The sequence below is a fragment of the Erythrolamprus reginae genome, chromosome 5 (assembly GCF_031021105.1).
Source record: "Erythrolamprus reginae isolate rEryReg1 chromosome 5, rEryReg1.hap1, whole genome shotgun sequence".
In the NCBI taxonomy this organism is placed as follows: domain Eukaryota; kingdom Metazoa; phylum Chordata; class Lepidosauria; order Squamata; family Dipsadidae; genus Erythrolamprus; species Erythrolamprus reginae.
In genome coordinates this window covers 17279969-17300643 of record NC_091954.1, presented here as the reverse complement: position 1 = coordinate 17300643, position 20675 = coordinate 17279969, and the positions used below count along the sequence as shown (strand labels likewise).

The 20675-nt window shown below is 39.8% G+C and overlaps 1 protein-coding gene across 4 annotated transcripts in view; it reads left to right on the top strand.

Annotated features, from left to right (window-relative positions):
* CTNNA3 (catenin alpha 3) overlaps positions 1-20675 on the top strand; it is a 1220185-nt gene that overhangs the window by 642696 nt on the left and 556814 nt on the right. Inside the window, exon 10 of one of the 4 annotated variants that reach the window (XM_070752169.1) lies at positions 12538-12604. The exons of the other annotated variants lie outside the window; for them this stretch is intronic. Coding sequence (XP_070608270.1) covers positions 12538-12552 — 15 coding nt within the window. The 3' untranslated portion in view covers positions 12553-12604. Of the gene's footprint in view, positions 1-12537; positions 12605-20675 lie in introns of those variants that run through there. 4 annotated transcript variants of the gene reach the window in all.

Sequence of the window (20675 nt, the reverse complement as noted above, 5' to 3'; positions counted from 1 at the left end):
CTCCAGAACTGAACACAGTATTCCAAATGTGGTCTCACCAGAGCTCTATATAGCGGGATCATAATTTCCCTCTTCCTGCTTGTTATAACCTCTAGCTATGCAGCCAAGCATCCTACTTGCTTTCCCTACCGCCTGACTGCACTGTTCTCCCATTTTGAGACTGTCAGAAATCACTACCTCTAAATCCTTTTCTTCTGAAGTTTTTGCTAACACAGAACTGCCAATACAATACTCAGATTGAGGATTTCTTTTCCCCAAGTGCATTATTTTACATTCTCTCTACCTTTAGAAATGCAACAGAAATAAAGCAACTGTGTGTTTAGACCAGGGTGAAATCCAGCAAGTTCCGACAGGCTCTGGAGAACCAGTAGTGGAAATTTTGAGTTGTTTGGAGAACCAGTGGTGGAAATTTTGAGTTGTTTGGAGAACCAGTGGTGGAAATTTTGAGTTGTTTGGAGAACTGTCAAATACCACCTCGGGCTGACCCCTGAGTGTTGGGGGAATGGAGATTTCACAATACCCTTCCTTTGGAGTGGGGAGGAAATGGGGATTTTGCAGTATCCTTCCCCTGCTATGCCTACCAAACCATGCCCACCAACCCAAACCCACAGAATTAAAAAAAATGGATTTCATCACTGGTTTCGGTTGTGGTATAGAACAGAAAAGCCTGCAGTGGTGAAGTAATTGAACAGATTTCACTGAGTGCTAAATTTACATTGCAACCCACTCTAGACTAACAAGAAATGGAATAATTCAGAACTGAATAATCAGCGCAGCCTAGTTTCTTCAGCTGGAATAGGGCCCAGTCCAATTAGCGGCTTCAACTAATTCAAGGAAAATCTAGCCCACATATAAAGCAAAAGCTTTTAAAAAGATTCTTTGGGAAATCAAGCAAATAAATTCCTTACATCAGGATTCCTCGCCAAAGAAGAGTACCAAATAAAACACACACACACAGAAAAACAAACTGGATACCTTTCTTGACCCTTTGATGGAGTGTTTCTAAAAAGAGTTTGATTAGCGAGCTGAACTTTTGAGACGCTTTCACTGCCTTTTACTGGCAGAAATACTGCAGTTGTGATCTCTTGAATGAAAACATCATTAGGGGCTGCCTTATAGCAAGGTTTTATAATAATAAACGGATGTAATTACTGGACTCTGAATTAAAACTTCAAAGAGCCATTATGCACATTCATTTAGGTTGATCTAATAACAGCATAAGGAAATTAAAAATTCTCTCAAGATGAATACAGTGGTACCTCATCTTACGAATGCCTCTTCTAACGAACTTTTCAAAATACGAACCCAGTGTTTAAGATTTTTTTGCCTCTTCTTCCGAACTATTTTCACCTTATGAACCCAAGCCGCTGCTGCTGGGATGAAGGGGTTTCTTTTTATCCCCTTTTTTGAAGAAGGAAAAACTGTGCATTAACAAAAGTAGAACAGCGTGCTTACAGGCACTGAAAGGGTGTCTTTTGAAGAAAGAAAAGGGAGGGGCGGCTTGGAGGGGGAAAGACTATGGAGAGAACAGTGTGCTTGCAGAGGCACTGAAAGGGTATCTTTTGAAGCAAGAAAAGGGAGGGGCGGCTTGGAGGGGGAAACACTTTGGAGAGAACAGCAAAGGGTGTCTTTTGAAGAAAGAAAAGGGAGGGGTGGCTTGGAGGGGGAAAGACTTTGGAGAGAACAGCAAAGGGTGTCTTTTGAAGAAAGAAAAGGGAGGGGTGGCTTGGAGGGGGAAACACTTTGGAGAGAACAGCGTGCTTGCAGAGGCACTGAAAGGGTGTCTTTTGAAGAAAGAAAAGGAAGGGGTGGCTTGAAGGGGGAAAGACTTTGGAGAGAACAGCGTGCTTGCAGAGGCACTGAAAGAGTGTCTTTTGAAGAAAGAAAAGGGAGGGACGCCCCCCCCCCTTGCCTTTCTTCCTTCCCACTCACCCTTTAGCCTAGCCTTGCTTCTTCCACCCGCCCCCTTTAGCTGCTCCTCCCTGCCCTCTGTTCACCTCCCTTCTAAAGTTTGGGATTTTCCTGAAGGATTTGCACGCATTATTTGCTTTTACATTGATTCCTATGGGAAACATTGTTTCGTCTTACGAACCTTTCACCTTACGAACCTCCTCCTGGAACCAATTAAGTTCATATCATGAGGTACCACTGTATACAGTATATATCATTCTGGGTATAGGAAGAAAAAACACAAGTGACCAGGGGCTACCAAAAAGAAATTGACATAACATGGACTACTTCTGAAAGAATAAGCACCTTTGATAGACATATGCCATTAGACAATTCGCTACTGATTACTGATTGTCTGTTGGTTATCACCTCTAAAGTCCTACATGGCTAAGGGACTGACTATTTACGGGACCGTCTCCTGCCACATATCTCCCAGAGACCCATTAGATTGCACAGAATCAGCCTCCACCAGGTCCCTTCGACTAAATAGGTTGGTGGGACCATGGGGGAGGGCCTTCTCTGCTGCTGCCCCGGCTCTATAGAACCAACTCCACCCCCTCAATGTTCGCACTGCTCCCATGCTACTGGACTTTTGAAAAGCTGCTAAGACCAGGGATTGTAAATTTTAACATCTGATGCGCCCAGATTATGCTCAACTGGTATGTATGTTGTTAAATTGGATTTAGGTTTTTTATATGCAGTTATTTTAGTGGGGTTATAATTGGGGTTTTATAATTACTGTTATATTTGACTTCTTTTTTATTATTGTGCTATTGTATTGTATTGGGTTTTTTATTGTTGTAAGCCGCCCTGAATCCTATGAGATTGGGCAGCATAGAAGTCGAATAAATTAAAATTAAATTAAATTAAATCTCACAACACATAATGAGATAAAAATCTAAAATGCTGCAAGGTGTATAGGTATGTTTGCAATTTAAGCTATAACATCAGTCATACAAAATTAGGGTGTATTATTTATTTATTTATTTGATTTGTATGCCGCCCCTCTTCGTATATTGATTTAACCTATCTGACCAAATCCACCTATGGAAAAAGTCAAGTAGTTAAAGCACCAAACTAGAAGTCCAGAGACTGACTTCTAGTTCCACCTTAGTTCACACCTAGTGTCGTATCCTGCACACAAACTGCTTCAACTCCTACTCTCAAAAGGATGGTATAGAGCACTGCACACCAGAATAACTAGACACAAGAAAAGTTTTTCCCCCCGAATGCCATCATTCTGCTAAACAAATAATTCCCTCAACACTGTCAACATATTTTCTAAGTCTGCACTACTATTAATCTTTTCATCATTGCCATCACCCATCTCCTCCCACAAATGACTGTATGACTGTAACTTTGTTGTGTGTATCCTTACAAATTATATTGACTGGTTCCTAATTGATTTGATTGCTTATTTGTATCAGGACTATCATTAAGTGTTGTACCTTATGATTCTTAACATGTGCACCAAGATAAATTCCTTGTGTGTCCAATCACACTTGGCCAATAAAATTCCTATTCTATTCTGTTCTGTTCTGTTCTGTTCTGTTCTGTCCTGTCCTGTCCTATCCTACCCTACCCTACCCTATCCTATTCTATCCTATATATGAAATGAAAAATGGCTTGGTGACCTTGGACCAGTCAATGTCTCTCAGCCCCACTCACTTCCAGGATTGTTGTTGGCAAAATAGGAGGAGGAATAAGTTTTGCCACTTTGAATTATGTAAAGGCAATAACTAACTAAATAAATATTGATTCTTTCTTTGAGTGGTGTGTAGTTTGCTACAAGGAACCACAGTCCTAACATCAAAATTAGATGTTAAGGATAAACAGAAGAGAGTCCTTTGTTTCTATGTCATTTTTCATGTTCAAAACACACCTCAATCTGTGATTAAAAACAAAAACTGTTTGTATTATTTTTACTCAAGATATGTATTTTACTACTTTTGTGAAAATATGAAAAATGATGGAGAAATTATCACTGGCTCTAATTTGAATATTTGTCCAAGCAAATCAAGTCAGTTTGTATAAAACTGCAGACTTGAGCCAATATTCTGAGGTAGGAGTGGTGTCCAGCTGATTGAGATGAAGAATGTATACCAATCTTTGTTCTGCCAGACTCTCTGGTAGGAGCCTCCCAAAAATTCAAAGGTACAAATTTCAGACACACATGTTTGAAAATTCAAATCAATGTTCTTTATCACAAAATTCAAAATAAACTAAGCACTCTTTTTGTATTGCAAAGAGCACTCGTCCCAAAACAACCTGGTAGTTTGTACAAGTCCCTTATCAGTTCGTAAGTACTTAGCTTGCAGCTGTGAAGAAAGTCACAGCTCTTCTTCTTCCACAAAGTGAAACACACTTTGCTCTGCTTTGGTTTCAAAGTGGTGAAATGTCAACAAACAAAGGCCGGAGTCAGCAAGACATTCATGAAACACAACAATCAGATAATTCTCCACAATGGCCAAACCCACACGCTGCTCTTTATAGCAGCAGCACTAATTACAGCAGCCCCACCCAACCACAGGTGGTCTCATTTTCTCTTGTAATAATCCTTTAGTTGTTGCTTCCTATGCATCACTCTACGCATGCGTGGATGTGTCATTAATTCTTGTTCAGAATCCAGAGATGATACAGATGATTGATCTCCTCCTGGGCTGTCTGCCAAACTCTCCTCCTCCCTGTCACTCAGGCCTCCTTGGTCATAGGAGACTTCGTCGGCAGATTCCACTGGGAGCAAAACAGGCCTGCAGCATGTGGATGTCTCCCCCACATCCACCTGCACATTCCTTGGGGCAGGAGCTGGGGCAGAGCTAACCACAACAATCTTTATCACCACATTTGAGAAGATCACATTTCCAACATTCCCATCTACCCACTATTCTCGATTTGTAATATGCGGAATGATCTAATCTTTTTCCCCGTCAGCCTGGAAGGCCATCTTTTTCTTTGGGAAGGAGAGTTGCATGGAGTGGTAGAGATATCTAGCCATAACAATTTTCTTTGGGAGTCAAGGACGTTCAGCCTGCACCTAGAGTGGCCTGGCTAAGAGGCATCTCCAGTTGAGACAATGGATTGATTGGACCATATGATGGACATGTGGGTGCAGGGGAAGGGACTTTGTTTTCTTTTGGGTGAAGAAAACCCAGAAGCTTTCAGATTTGGGTTTTCCCAGATGTGCCAATATGACACCTCTAATAAAGTGGAACTTTCAGGGACTTCTAGCCTCGGAGCCTTCTTTCATTTACATCTGGGTCTTTGATTGTGCAGCTGTAGTCTCCATCTTGACTTAATTTTTTTTGATTGCCTGTGGGTGCTCCAGCTTACTTTTCAACTAATCCTATTTTTAAATTTTTAAATTATAAGAGTGTAACAACATGAAAAAAATTCGAGTTTGAAAATTCCACAAAATCAGACCTCCTGGTAGAATTACTGTATCTTTCAGAGTATAAGATGCACCCCTCCCCCCCCCCAAAGAGGCTGAAAATTTGGGTATGTCTTAAACCGCACGAATCCCAGGGGCCGATAAGGTCCCACAGAGTTGGCCTTCTCCAGGTCCCGTCGACTAAACAATGTCGTCTGGCGGGCCCCTGGGGAAGAGCCTTCTCTGTGGCAGCCCCGGCCCTCTGGAATCAACTCCCCACGGAGATTAGAACTGCTCCCACCCTCCTTGTCTTCCGTAAACTACTTAAGACCCACCTATACTGCCAGGCATGGGGGATTTGAGACACCTTTCCCCCAGGCTTATTATAATTTATGTTTGGTATGTATGTGCTGTTTGGTTTTTAATTATGATAGGGTTTTTAGTTTTTTAATATTAGATTTGTGCCAGTATAATATTGTTTTTATCGTTGTTGTGAGCCGCCCCGAGTCTTCGGAGAGGGGCAGCATACAAATCTAATTAATAATAATAATAATAATAATAATAATAATAATAATAATAATCAGATCACAGAGAAGGAGAGGAAGGTAGTGCTGTTTACTTTTTGCATTTGCATTTTTTGAATTCAAGGAGAAGGGGCATTTATAACTGGCTGTTACAGACAATTTTATTAGCAGTTTGTTTTCAAACACAGACCAATCAGATTAGGCTGGGGCAGGATTAGACTGGGAAGTATAAAAGGCAGGAAAAAGCCATTTTAATTTGCACTTCAGATCACAGAGAAGGAGAGGAAGGTAGTGCTGTTTACTTTTTGCATTTGCATTTTTTGAATTCAAGGAGAAGGGGCATTTATAACTGGCTGTTACAGACAATTTTATTAGCAGTTTGTTTTCAAACACAGACCAATCAGATTAGGCTGGGGCAGGATTAGACTGGGAAGTATAAAAGGCAGGAAAAAGCCATTTTAATTTGCACTTCAGATCACAGAGAAGGAGAGGAAGGTAGTGCTGTTTACTTTTTGCATTTGCATTTTTTGAATTCAAGGAGAAGGGGCATTTATAACTGGCTGTTACAGACAATTTTATTAGCAGTTTGTTTTCAAACACAGACCAATCAGATTAGGCTGGGGCAGGATTAGACTGGGAAGTATAAAAGGCAGGAAAAAGCCATTTTAATTTGCACTTCAGATCACAGAGAAGGAGAGGAAGGTAGTGCTGTTTACTTTTTGCATTTGCATTTTTTGAATTCAAGGAGAAGGGGCATTTATAACTGGCTGTTACAGACAATTTTATTAGCAGTTTGTTTTCAAACACAGACCAATCAGATTAGGCTGGGGCAGGATTAGACTGGGAAGTATAAAAGGCAGGAAAAAGCCATTTTAATTTGCACTTCAGATCACAGAGAAGGAGAGGAAGGTAGTGGCCCGCGCGCCTAACGGCGCGCAAATCATATAACTATAAACCAAAATCAGCAAAGTTTGGTAGCAATAGGGGTTGTGGATTTTCCTGCTAAGTACTTGTATTTCAATACATTGTTAAGATGACTGGCTTGGTGCAGTGTAACATTTGTTTGGCTGTTGTCTTCCGTAGTACCTTGTGGAACTTGGGGTACTGCCCTCTTTGCATAAGGACATCTAGGTTAGATGGCGAGATCTGTAGATTGCAGTCCTTAGTTTGTAGCTTGCAGTCAGAAGTGGAAAGATTGTCCCAGCCACGTGCTGTAATGCAGCCATGTGTCCAGCCTCCACTTCCACAGCGCCCCCCGAGGAGGAGGGCTGTGTGGACAACTGTCGGTTCAGGAAGATTGCGTGCAGTTGAGCAAAAACATAGCAATTTTGGTCTCTCTGTATCGAATTCCTATAGTGTTCTTGCGGATTTAAATAGTAAGGATGTTGGAGATATTAGCAAGGTCCCTCAGTCAGAGAATGAGGGGATGTTCAAAGGGGAAGTTGTCGTAAATGTCACCAAACCATCAAGTACAGTTAGTAGAAATAAAAAGAGGACACATTTTCTTGTGGGTGATTCGACCGTTAGAGGTGTTGATTTGGGACAGAGCAAGGATGTGGTTAAGGTGCTGAGGTGTCTCCCAGGGGCCACTGCCAGCAGGGACAGGAGGCGGATTACAAACATTGTTAAGACTGTGAGTAAAGGTAATAACGTTGATGTGGTGGTGCATCTTGGCACAAATGATTTGTCACAGAGAAATGTTAACGTAGTAAAAAGAGATTTTCAATGTCTAAGTGTGGAGCTGGGTAAAATAACTGATTCAGTGACTTTCTCAGAGGTGTTACCGGTTTGTGGCCAAGAGGATAAAACGACGTGTATCAGAGAGTTTAATGTGTGGTTAAGGCAGTGGTGTAAAGCTGAAGGTTTTGGCTATGTAAGTCATGATGTCAGTAGGTGGTCTAATAGGGAGTTGTTTAAGAGGGATGGTTTGCATCCATCATACAGAGGTACCCAGGTGCTCGGTGAGGAATTCAGAACTTTTTTGGACAGGCATTTAAACTAGGTAAAGGGGACAGAGATGTAACTGATGTGGGTGATTTCTGTCCCCGACCAATGAGGATAAAGCAGTTTTTGGAAGCTTATGAAAAGGGAGCTGCAAATAATATAGATGTAGTTGTTGATGATAAGGGGCAAACTAATAACGAAAATAATGTTCTTCGGGTAATGTGCACAAATGCTCGAAGCTTGAGCAACAAGCTCTGTGAATTAATGGCCATAATATCTAGAGATAATTTGGACCTGGTTGCCATAACTGAGACATGGTTTAAGGATTCTAATGAATGGGAAATATCCATACCAGGATATACACTGTATAGGAAGGATAGAATAGAGAGAAGGGGAGGTGGAGTAGCCATTTATATTAAAGAAAGTCTAAAAACAACACTAATTCAAAATACGTGTCAAGATCTAGAGACTCTCTGGATTTGCATGCAAAATAAAGAAGGTTCTGTCATTAGAATTGGGGTGATCTATAGGCCTCCAGGGCAATCCGAGGAATATGACAACAAGATGGTGGATGAAATTACCCAAATGGCAGTAAAGGGAGATATTGTGGTTATGGGTGATTTCAACATGCCTGATGTTGACTGGAATATCCCCAGTGCCCTTACATGCAAAAGTAAGAATATAGTAGAGGCCTTTACAGGAGCAGCTCTGGCACAGCTGGTTAAGACACCAACTAGAGGGGAGAATATTCTAGATTTAGTTTTTACGAATGGGAATTGGGTTTCAGATGTCAAGGTGGGAGAAAATTTAGGTTGCAGTGACCATCTATGTTTGTGGTTTGATGTAAAAACTCATTGTGAGCAATCCTATAATGCAACCAAAGTATTGGATTTCAGAAAAACAAATTTTAATGCAATGGGAGAATATTTAGATAATGAATTAAAGGGGAGGGATAAAATGGCAGGAGCAAGCATCCAGTGGACTGTATTAAAAAAGGCCATCTTAAAAGCCACTGGACTGTATGTAAGACAAATAACTAAAGGTAAAAGGAAGAAGAAACCGCTATGGTTTAGCAATGATGTAAGGGCTATAGTCAATGAAAAAAAGGCTGCCTATAGGAGGTATAAAGAGTCTGGAAGTATAGCTGATAGGGAGGTATATAAAATGAGACAGAAGGAGGCGAAACAGATAATATATGCTGCTAAAGCCTCAAAAGAGGAAGAAATTGCCAAATCTGTAAAGAAGGGGGATAAAACCTTCTTCAGATATATTAATGATAAGAAGAAGAAAAACTGCGGCATCACGAAGCTTAGTACCGGGAATAATACATGCATTAATGGGAATAAGGAGATCGCTAACCATTTCAATAGCTACTTCTGTTCAGTTTTCTCAAAAGACACCTTACAAAATAATACTATAGAGGGATATAGCATTGCTTCCAGCTGTACGGATTCAGCTCCAGTGATCTTAGAAGCCGATGTCTTAGAAGAACTTGAACGATTAAAGATAAATAAGGCAATGGGTCCAGATGGCATCCACCCCAGAGTTCTTAAAGAACTCAGATCTGTCATTGCTACCCCCCTGACTGATTTGTTTAACCAATCCTTGTTAACAGGAGAAGTTCCTGAGGATTGGAGAATGGCCAGTGTTGTGCCTATTCACAAGAAGGGCAGTAGAGAAGAAGCTGGTAACTACAGGCCAGTTAGCTTGACATCAGTTGTAGTTAAAATGATGGAGACTCTACTCAAAAAGAGGATAAATCAGCACCTAAAAAACAATAACTTATTAGACCCAAATCAGCATGGCTTTACTGAAGGCAAATCATGTCAGACTAATCTCATTGATTTCTTTGACTATGTCACAAAGGTGTTGGATGAAGGTGGTGCCGTGGATATTGCCTACCTGGACTTCAGCAAAGCCTTTGATACGGTTCCACATAAAGAGCTGATAGATAAATTAGTGAAGATTGGACTTAATCCCTGGATAGTTCAATGGATTTGCAGCTGGCTGAAGCGTAGACATCAGAGAGTTATTGTTAATGGCGAGTATTCTGAGCAGAGTCAGGTTACAAGCGGTGTGCCACAAGGATCTGTTCTGGGTCCTATTCTTTTTAATATATTTGTGAGTGACATAGGGGAAGGTTTGGTAGGGAAGGTTTGCCTATTTGCCGATGACTCTAAAGTGTGCAATAGGGTTGATATTCCTGGAGGCGTCTGTAATATGGTAAATGATTTAGCTTTACTAGATAAATGGTCTAAGCAATGGAAACTGCAGTTTAATGTTTCCAAATGTAAAATAATGCACTTGGGGAAAAGGAATCCTCAATCTGAGTATTGTATTGGCAGTTCAGTGTTGGCAAATACTTCAAAAGAAAAGGATTTAGGGGTAGTGATTTCTGACAGTCTCAAAATGGGTGAACAGTGCAGTCAGGCGGTAGGGAAAGCAAGTAGGATGCTTGGCTGCATAGCTAGAGGTATAACAAGCAGGAAGAGGGAGATTATGATCCCACTATATAGAATGCTGGTGAGACCACATTTGGAATACTGTGTTCAGTTCTGGAGACCTCACCTACAAAAAGATATTGACAAAATTGAACGGGTCCAAAGACGGGCTACAAGAATGGTGGAAGGTCTTAAGCATAAAACGTATCAGGAAAGACTTAATGAACTCAATCTGTATAGTCTGGAGGACAGAAGGAAAAGGGGGGACATGATCGAAACATTTAAATATATTAAAGGGTTAAATAAGGTCCAGGAGGGAAGTGTTTTTAATAGGAAAGTGAACACAAGAACAAGGGGACACAATCTGAAGTTAGTTGGGGGAAAGATCAAAAGCAACATGAGAAAATATTATTTTACTGAAAGAGTAGTAGATCCTTGGAACAAACTTCCAGCAGATGTGGTAGATAAATCCACAGTAACTGAATTTAAACATGCCTGGGATAAACATATATCCATCCTAAGATAAAATACAGAAAATAGTATAAGGGCAGACTAGATGGACCATGAGGTCTTTTTCTGCCGTCAGACTTCTATGTTTCTATGTTTCTATGTTTCTAATAATAATAATAATTATTATTATTATTATTATTATTATTATTATTATTATTATTATTATTATACTTTTGGGGGGTGAAAGCTCCCCCCCCCAGCCCAACGAGGTGCCAATAATCTTCCTGGCTCTCCCTGGCTTGTAGGCTTGGATTCACTGCTACTCCCTACGAAGAATATTTTTTTTGCAGCTCTAACGAGGTGCTAACAATCTTCCCAGCTTGCAGGATTTTTCATTGCTACTCCAAAGAAGGTTTTTTCCCCAGCCCTAAGTCTTTGCAAACTGGTTTGCATTGCTACTCTCTCTGAATATTTTTTTTCATCCCTAACCAGGGGATAAAATAATGTGCTGAAGATGACCAGACTAAGGACGCTAGGCAGATGAATACCTGGTAGGTAGATTTCCCCCCCTAAAATTAAGATGCATCTTATACTCTGGTGCATCTTATACTCCGAAAAATACAGTATGTGCATTAAAACACCCAACTGAACTAGCCTCAACTTACTTAACCAATATTTATTCAAAGTTATGATTCCGCCAGTCACTAGACACCTTGACTTTATCATATTTCATCCATTTGAATTTGGAAAAAGTCTTTACTAAGTTGTGATTGATTTTGGCAGACTGTTTCTTGAGAAAACAGAAATAGCTAACATAACAAACGTGTTTCCCTTGACATCTTTGTTCTGGGCAAGCGGAGCAGAGTTATTGGATATTTCAAATTAAGTGATTTCTAAACATCTGGGGGCTTGCTTCAAATAATGCAAATGTTTGAAAAATATGGCACTTTCAGCTATTTCCTACTCAGTCCTGGTCTCAGAAAACAATGAATTATAATAGTACAGGTTGTTTTGGGAGTCTCTTAGGACTTAACAGACTCCACAAATCAGTTTTCCATGTGCTGTTGGGTATTTTATTTTTCATCTCTTGCTACTAAAGGTCCTTGGGTTGGGAATTAGCCACAATTCTGCATTAAAATGAATTTGTTGAGCTAGTCTGTTAAGGTTTTCTTTTCTGTGCCAACAATAACTGCACCAGACAGCATTGGAACAGGAAAAAAGATTGGAACTGATTTAACTTGATGTCCTGGCAGATTAATAGATGATGATCTGAATTCCTCAAGGGGATGCTTTTTAGGTAGTCCTTGTCTTACAACTGGTTGCTTAATGATCATTTAAAGTTGTCAAATTCAAAAATGTCCCTACTGGTTTTCTGGGTGTTGTTCTGGTTTCTGGTAGAACTTTAGCTATTAAAAATAACTCTTACTAAATGCAGTATTTCATAAACGAAGAAACTCCAATTTTTATTCTCTTCACTTCCGTATTCAAAATACAATTCAGACTAGCACATTCCTTTTCTCCCATTATCTCTCTTAATTGCATTCCACATACATTCCTTTCAGCCTCCTCCGTCTCCCAAGATTTATGTACTCACAGCATGATTCAAAAACAGCAGGAATGACTGTAAAATAACACAGAATGAACTTGCTCGGGAGCTGAACAGAAACACATTTCATTTTAGCACTACAACATTGAAACTCCACCCTTCTTCCCCACTGGCCCCCTGATGTACCAAATACATCACTGCAGTATTTAACCCATTCCTCCCCTTAATATCTTTTTCCTAACACCTGTTCCTTGCGTTTTTGGGCCCTTCTGAATTGAGGATTGGCCCAGCGAATGTCTGTTTCTTCCTCACTAGATTCTGGACTCATAGCAACATCCTGTGGCTGGCCTCCCACCTGTTCTAATACCTGTAACCCAGGGCCTACCACTAATTCATAAATACTATCTGTATCAGAGTCCTCAAGCTCTTCATCATCCTTCAACTGACCAGGAGTATGTACAACAGATGTGGCTTGGTGGGTGTGGCAGGAGAAGGATACTACAAAATCTCCATTCTCTCCGTACCCCTTGTTGTGTATGTTCCCTGTCAGCCTTTAGAATTCTCAGATTCCGAAGACGGAGATGATGTAGAAGCTGTCAATTACCCTGATTTAAGAGATGTGGGGGAAGCTAGCAAGGAAAGTGAAATAGAACAGCCATCCGATGGAAGTATGCAGAGTCATGTGTCTTCTGATAGTGGAAGTTTAGAAGACAGCCCTTGGCTAAATCCAAAGTTTAGAAGGTTTCAGAAAATAAAGGAAGAAACTGGGGGGAATAGGTTTTAAAATGCTATTCAGTGTGTGTAAATTAATTAATTAGTTATGTCTCTTCTGGATTTAACAAAAGAGATGATCGCTTTCTTCAAAGTGATAGAAAACCAAGATGGTGATTTATGTCATAATAAGTGTTTATACTGCACGATAAACTGCTTTTTAACAGTGTGAACCTGACTCAGAGATAAGAAGATGTTTTGAAGTAGACAGCTTGTTATTTAGAAAGACTGATAACTTTGTAATTTAATCTGTAAGAGTTGAATGCATTTCCCATGCCAGAGCTGTAATGACGAGATCCAAAGTAGAAGGAATAAAAGAAATGTTATTTTGAAAACTACCAGTCTGTAAAGCTCTTTTTGTTGGAACAGTCAGCCTGATCCCAGCCCAGATCCAGAACACTCCTGGGGAAAGGAGATTGCAAAATCTCCATTCCCATCTCACTCTGCAGCCAGCCAGGGATGGTATTTGCCAACAACTCAAAATTTCTGCTACCGGTTTTCAAGAACCTATCAGCTCTTCACCCCTGCCTGGGGTAATTACAACCCAGATTTGAAACTCCCCAGTGGTAAAATCCATTTTTTTACTACTGGTTCTGTGGGTGTGGCTTAGTGAGTGTGGTGTGGCTTGGTGGGTGTGGCAGGGGAAGGATACTGCAAAATCTCAATTCCCATCCCATTTCCTGGGTGGAGAATACAGTAGTACCCCTAGATACGAGCATAATTCGGAGCTTGTATGTCGAGGCAACTCATATCTGGAACAAATAGAAACATAGAAGATAACTTTAGATGTTGTTTTTCCCCTCCAAGATAACCAAAAGCCAGGATTCTTGCGCCACCTAGTGGACGCTCGGCTCGTATCCCGAATTTGAGCTCGGGACTAGAACAGAAATGTCTCTCCCCTCGTGGCTCGTATCTTGAAATACTCGCATGTAGAGCAGCTCGTATCTAGAGGTACTACTGTATTGTGAAATCTCCATTCTCATCCCATTCTAGGGCCAGACATTGGTGGTATTTGCTGGTTCTCCGATCTACTCAAAATTTCTGCTGCTGGTTCTCCAGAACATTTCAGAACCTGCTGGATTCCACCCCATCACTCCCCCTGTGCATGTCATGTAAATGTAGTGAGGGGAACAACTTGATATCTACGTTTGTTTGTAGTAGCATGCTGTCATGTATCTGCTCTTTATGACATTTTTGTAGAAAACTGGCATTTTTGTTTCCGGTTTTCAGCAAAACTGTGCCATGGTGGACCACTGATTTATTTAAAGATCATAGCAGAGCAGGACATATTTCACTTAATAACCAGAGTGATTTGATTACTGAGCATTGTTTAAAAAAAAGTTCTAAAATCAGGTTGGTCACCTGAGTGATCCAGTTTATAACCATCACAAGTTATGACCATGATGGGCAGAATTCATTATAGTCAGAACTTGAGGACTACCTCTATTTACTTCAGAAAACATAGGAGTTAATTTTGCAACCACCTCTTGATGTGCTTGTGGCCTGAACAGGGCACATTTCTCCTTTATCATGGATAATGACTGCATCTCAAATGATCCATCTGTTAAACTACTGAAGTTTGCAGATGATACAACAGTGATTGGACTCATTCGAGACAATGATGAATCCGCATACAGACGGGAAGTTGAACAACTCTCCTTGTGGTATGACCAGAACAATCTAGAACTGAACACACTCAAAACCGTAGAAATGGTGGTAGACTTTCAGAGAAACCCTTCCACCCTTCCACCTCTCACAATACTAGACAATACAGTATCAACAGTAGAGACCTTCAAATTTCTAGGTTCTATCATATCTCAAGACCTAAAATGGTCACCTAACATCAAAAACATCATCAAAAAAGCACAACAAAGAATGTTCTTTCTGCGCTAGCTCAGGAAGCTCAAACTGCCCAAGGAGCTGCTGATACAGTTCTACAGAGGAATCATTGAGTCTGTCATCTGCACCTCTATAACCGTCTGGTTTGGTGCTGCAACCCAACAAGACCGACACAGACTTCAGAGGACAATCAGAACTGCAGAAAAAACAATGGCTGCCCACCTGCCTTCCATTGAGGACCTGCATACTGCACGAGTCAAAAAGAGGGCGGGGAAAATATTTACTGACCCCTCACATCCTGGACACAAACTGTTTGAACTCTTACCCTCAAAACATCGCTACAGAACACTGCACAGCAAGACAACTAGACACAAGAACAGTTTTTTTCCGAACGCCATCACTCTACTAAACAAATAATTCCCTCAACACTGTCAGACTTTCTACTAAATCTACACTTCTATTCTACTAGTTTTTCTCACCATTCCTATCACCCATTTCCTCCCATGTTGACTGTATGACTGTAACTTGTTCCTTATATCCTAAGATTTTTTATTAATATTGCTTCTTCATTGCTTATTTGACCCCTATGACAATCATTAAGTGTTGTACCACATGATTCTTGACAAATGTATATTTTTCTTTTATGTACGCTGAGAGCATATGCACCAAGACAAATTCCTTGTGTGTCCAATCACACTTGGCCAATAAAAATCAATCAATCTATCTATCTATCTATCTATCTATCTATCTATCTATCTATCTATCTATCTATCTATCATCTATCTATCTATCTAGTTCTCTTTCTCTTCACTTTGTATTCCTATCTGGAATTTTCTCACTTTTTCTGTTATTTCCTTATTTCTCCTCCCCTCCCCCTTTTATTTTCATACGCTTTCATTCCCCCCCCCTCAAAACTCAAGCCCTTCTGCTTTTGTTCCAGAGCCAAGAAAAATTCATTATTTATTTCCTCATTTGATTTATGTCATATGCCATCTTCAGTTTAATTTTCTGAATTACCTTTACACATTAAAGCAGAGGTGATCTTTCCTCTCGATATTTAATAATAGGTAAAAATTGAGATTCTGGAGGGGGCAGTTTGTCTCTTTCTGAAACATTCTCATAATAAATGCCTTTTGTATATGCCACGTGCATTTTAGAAAGTATAATTGACAGATTTTTGTCTCTTCCATAAGCAGGTTATACAATTTTCATATTTATGACAGATGGGAAATAATGGGTTTCATTGCTATTAGTGAAAATATGTCGCATTTATGAAAATGTTGTCAACAAATTTCTGAATTTGTGTTTGATGGCAGGTTCAGAATCAATAAAAGGAAATTCTTTGCGTAACTCATACTATGCTTACTGAAATAAATACTAATTATTTTCCTCCTCTCCTTCTTACTTATTTGTAAAATTTGTGTGTTGTCTTCGTCTGAGAATATATTAATAGACATTGAGAACTGTTTTTCTTTCTAATTTATCCTTTGGGAAAAGAGATCATATTATTCTGGTTTATTCACATAATCGTATATTCTGGCAAATGCTGCATGTAAGTTGTAGCAAACTTGAATACAGGCAGTCCTTGCTTGGTGATTCTTCATGACTAAGATGGACTAATAATATCACTTCCCATTCAATCGCAAAGTCAGCCATTGTGGGTTGTTAAGCATGGCATCACATCATATGACTCAGGGATGGTTTTCACTTTCCTTTCTACCAGTTCTCAAATGTGACTGCAAGCAGATGTGTTCAGCCTTCCATGCAAGCACTTTACTCGCAAACGAGTCTTCTGCACATGCATCTGGACTCAAAACATACACAAATAGGATAGTGTTTGGAGCCTGCGGTTTCCACTACTGGTTCAGGTGAACTGGTCTGACCCAGCTGAATTCCACCTCTGATGTGACTGTGACTTGCAATGCCAGTGGCTAATTTCCCATTCATTCTGCTTGTTGGAAGCCAATTGTGAATAATAATAATAATAATAATAATAATAATAATAATAATAATAATAACGACTCTGGCATAAGCCAGTGAAAGTGGTCCCAGTGGTACTTGGAATGCTGGGCGCAGTACCAAAGGATCTCAGCGGACATTTGAAAACCATCGGAATTGACAAAATCTCCATCTGTCAATTGCAAAAGGCCGCTTTACTGGGATCAGTAAACATAATTCGCCACTACATCACACAGTCCTAAGTGCTTGGGAAGCGCCCGACTGGTGATGAAATACGAAATCCAGCATAGTGATCTCATTTGCTGTGTTGTACTGACATAATAATAATAATAATTTATTAGATTTGTATGCCGCCCCTCTCCAAAGACTCGGGGCAGCTCACAACAATAATAAACAGTATACAGTAAACAAATCTAATATTTAAAAAAGAGATATCTAAAAACCCATTATATAAAACCATACAACAAGCATACCATACATAAAACTATATAAGCCTGGGGGAAATGTTTCAATTCCCCCATGCCTGGTGGTATAGGTGGATCTAAAGCAATTTACGAAAGACAAGGAGGGTGGGGGAAGTTCTAATCTCTGGGGAGAGTTGATTCCAGAGGGCCGGGGCCGCCACAGAGAAGGCTCTTCCCCTGGAGTCTGCCAGACGATGTTTAGTCGACGGGACCTGGAGAAGACCAACTCTGTGGGACCTTACAATGTCTTTCATTCACACAATGGAAATTGTGTGAATGAAAGGCATTGTGATGGCTGTAAATGTGTCAACTGGTCATAATGTTCCTTTTTAGCATGTTGTAGGGTCAAAATAAAGGCAGCAATTGAGGTCTGTTGTGTAAGTTTAGACAAATGTGGTCTCACCAGCGCTCTATATAAGGGGATCACAATCTCCCTCTTCCTGCTTGTTATACCTCTAGCTATGCAGCCAAACATCCTACTTGCTTTTCCTACTGCCCGACCACACTGCTCACCCATTTTGAGACTGTCAGAAATCACTACCCCTAAATCTTTCTCTTCTGAAGTTTTTGCAGCCAAAACTAGAGGGAGAGAAAGAGTCAGTTTGGTCATTTGGTTAAGGCAAACAGTTTAGAAACTGGACAGTTTGGTCATTTGGTTAAGGCAAACAGTTTAGAAACTGGACACCAGGAGTTCTAGTTGTCAAATTTGGGGGCGCCAAACTGGACAGTTTGGTCATTTGGTTAAGGCAAACAGTTTAGAAACTGGACACCAGGAGTTCTAGTTGTCAAATTTGGGGGCGCCATATCTAATCCTGTTCCGGTTAAAAGCAGCATACCCCAAGGCAGCGTACTTGGACCAACACTCTTCATACTCTATATAAATGACCTTTGTGATCACATTACAAGCGACTGCATTCTCTTCGCTGATGATGTAAAACTTTTCAGCACCACTGATAACCCAGCTACTCTCCAAAACTACTCTCCAAAAAAACCCTGACTTTGTGTCTGAATGGTAAAATATCTGGCAACTCCAATCTCAACCAAAAAATGCTCTGTCCTACACATTGATTAAAAAGAATCAGAACACCAAATACAAGTTCACAAACAAGACCTGGCAGATAAACCCTCACTCAGTAAAAGAACTTGGAATACTCATATCAAATGACCTAAGAGCCAAAGTGCATTGCAATAACATCGCCAAAAAGGCTTCAAGAATTGTTAATCTAATCCTACGTAGTTTCTGCTCCAGTAATCTTACACTACTAACCAGAGCATACAAAACTTTCACAAGACCAATCCTTGAATGTAGCTTATTCTGCGGAGACTGCAGAGAGGGGCTTCATACAAATCTAATAAATTATTATTATTATTAATTATTATGTGTCTGGAACCCGCACCATATTTCGGACATAAACAGTCTAGAAAATGTCCAGAGATACTTTACTAGAAGAGCCCTCCACTACTCCACTTGCAATAAATACCTACGCAACTAGACTTACAATCCTTGCTTTAGTTTGATTGTTAAATGAATGATATTAATGATATTTTAATTAGAATTTTAAAGATTGTTTTTTAATGTATTAATTGGATTGCTATTATTCTTGTTTTTCTGTATATGCTGTGAGCCGCCCTGAGTAAATATCAAACACAATTATTATTCATAATACATTATTATGAGACAATTGTATATCTCAAATACAATGTTCAGGGAATTGGAGTACCAATACCAAGGCAAACGTATTCCTTTCATATGTCCAGCAGGAAGTGGCCAGCAGGAAGTGGCCAATAAAAATGGGAAGACATATTTCAACACCAAGGACAGCTCTTCTCACATAATTCTTAAGTGGAACATGCAAGTTCCATTTAAATGCAAACAATAGTGCTTTAGAGAAAGAATGCATTCATCTGAGTTTGCTTCGACTGTGAAATGTTAATTGTTTGAAACCAAACTGCCTTCTGCAAATTGACCTAAATGGGAGGATGATGTAAAGAACATGCACTGTTTTACAGGCTGATGATTTCCTAATTCAGTTAAGAGATTGAAACACTCACAAGCACTACGCTTGTGGATTGAAGTTCAAAAGCCATGCTATTTCATTACCTGAAAATAGTTTTCAGAAGCCTATTTAAATATTAACAGGAACCAATCTTCTCCGAATCTGCATTTCAGATTATGGAGAAAGAGTTCAGCGAGTAAACCAAAGAGGAATTTATTCTATTTGGGCTTTCTCTAACCTGATCTCAAGTCTTGTCAGAGTAAGTGTAAACAGCATATATCATTTTCCATTGTGCTCTGTTTTAATTATAGCCCTGTAGAGGAAAAAAATAGATTGAAAGCACAATGTGGGTTTTCACATTTTATTAACTATGAGAAATATTTTTAAACCTTAGCTGTTGAGTTTAGAAGCTTTTATAGATATGTAAAAAATAAAGTCCAGATGTTGCCTCCACCTACTTTCATGTTAAAAAATGGACATGATGGGGAAGAATTCTGAAGAGATAGTGACCAAAGTTCCTGAATTTTATTGGGTAAGGTAGAAGGGCAGAAATTTGGGAAAGAAAAAAAATGCTTCTCGGACTATATCTTAATGAGCATCTTCATGGATTTCATGAGACATTTTCAAAAATTCTTAAATGGAAGCTCCCAATCATAATTATTTTTGAGTGAGCGGTCATAATAGTTCTAATAGAAACATAGAAACATAGAAGACTGATGGCAGAAAAAGACCTCATGGTCCATCTAGTCTGCCCTTATACTATTTCCTGTATTTCATCTTGCAATGGATATATGTTTATCCCAGGTATGTTTAAATTCAGTTACTGTCGATTTACCAACCACGTCTGCTGGAAGTTTGTTCCAATGATCTATCACTCTTTCAGTGAAATAATAGTTCCTCACGTTGCTTTTGATCTTTCCCCCAACTAACTTCAGATTGTGTCCCCTTGTTCTTGTGTTCACTTTCCTATTAAAAACACTTCCCTCCTGAACCCTATTTAACCCCTTAACATATTTAAATGTTTCGATCATGTCCCCCCTTTTCCTTCTGTCCTCCAGACTATACAGATTGAGTTCATTAAGTCTTTCCTGATACGCTTTATGCTTAAGACCTTCCACCATTCTTGTAGCCCATCTTTGGACCCGTTCAATTTTGTCAATATCTTTTTGTAGGTGAGGTCTCCAGAGCTGAACACAGTATTCCAAATGTGGTCTCACCAGCGCTCTATATAAGGGGATCACAATCTCCCTCTTCCTGCTTGTTATACCTCTAGCTATGCAGCCAAACATCCTACTTGCTTTTCCTACTGCCCGACCACACTGCTCACCCATTTTGAGACTGTCAGAAATCACTACCCCTAAATCTTTCTCTTCTGAAGTTTTTGCTAACACAGAACTGCCAATACAATACTCAGACTGAGGAT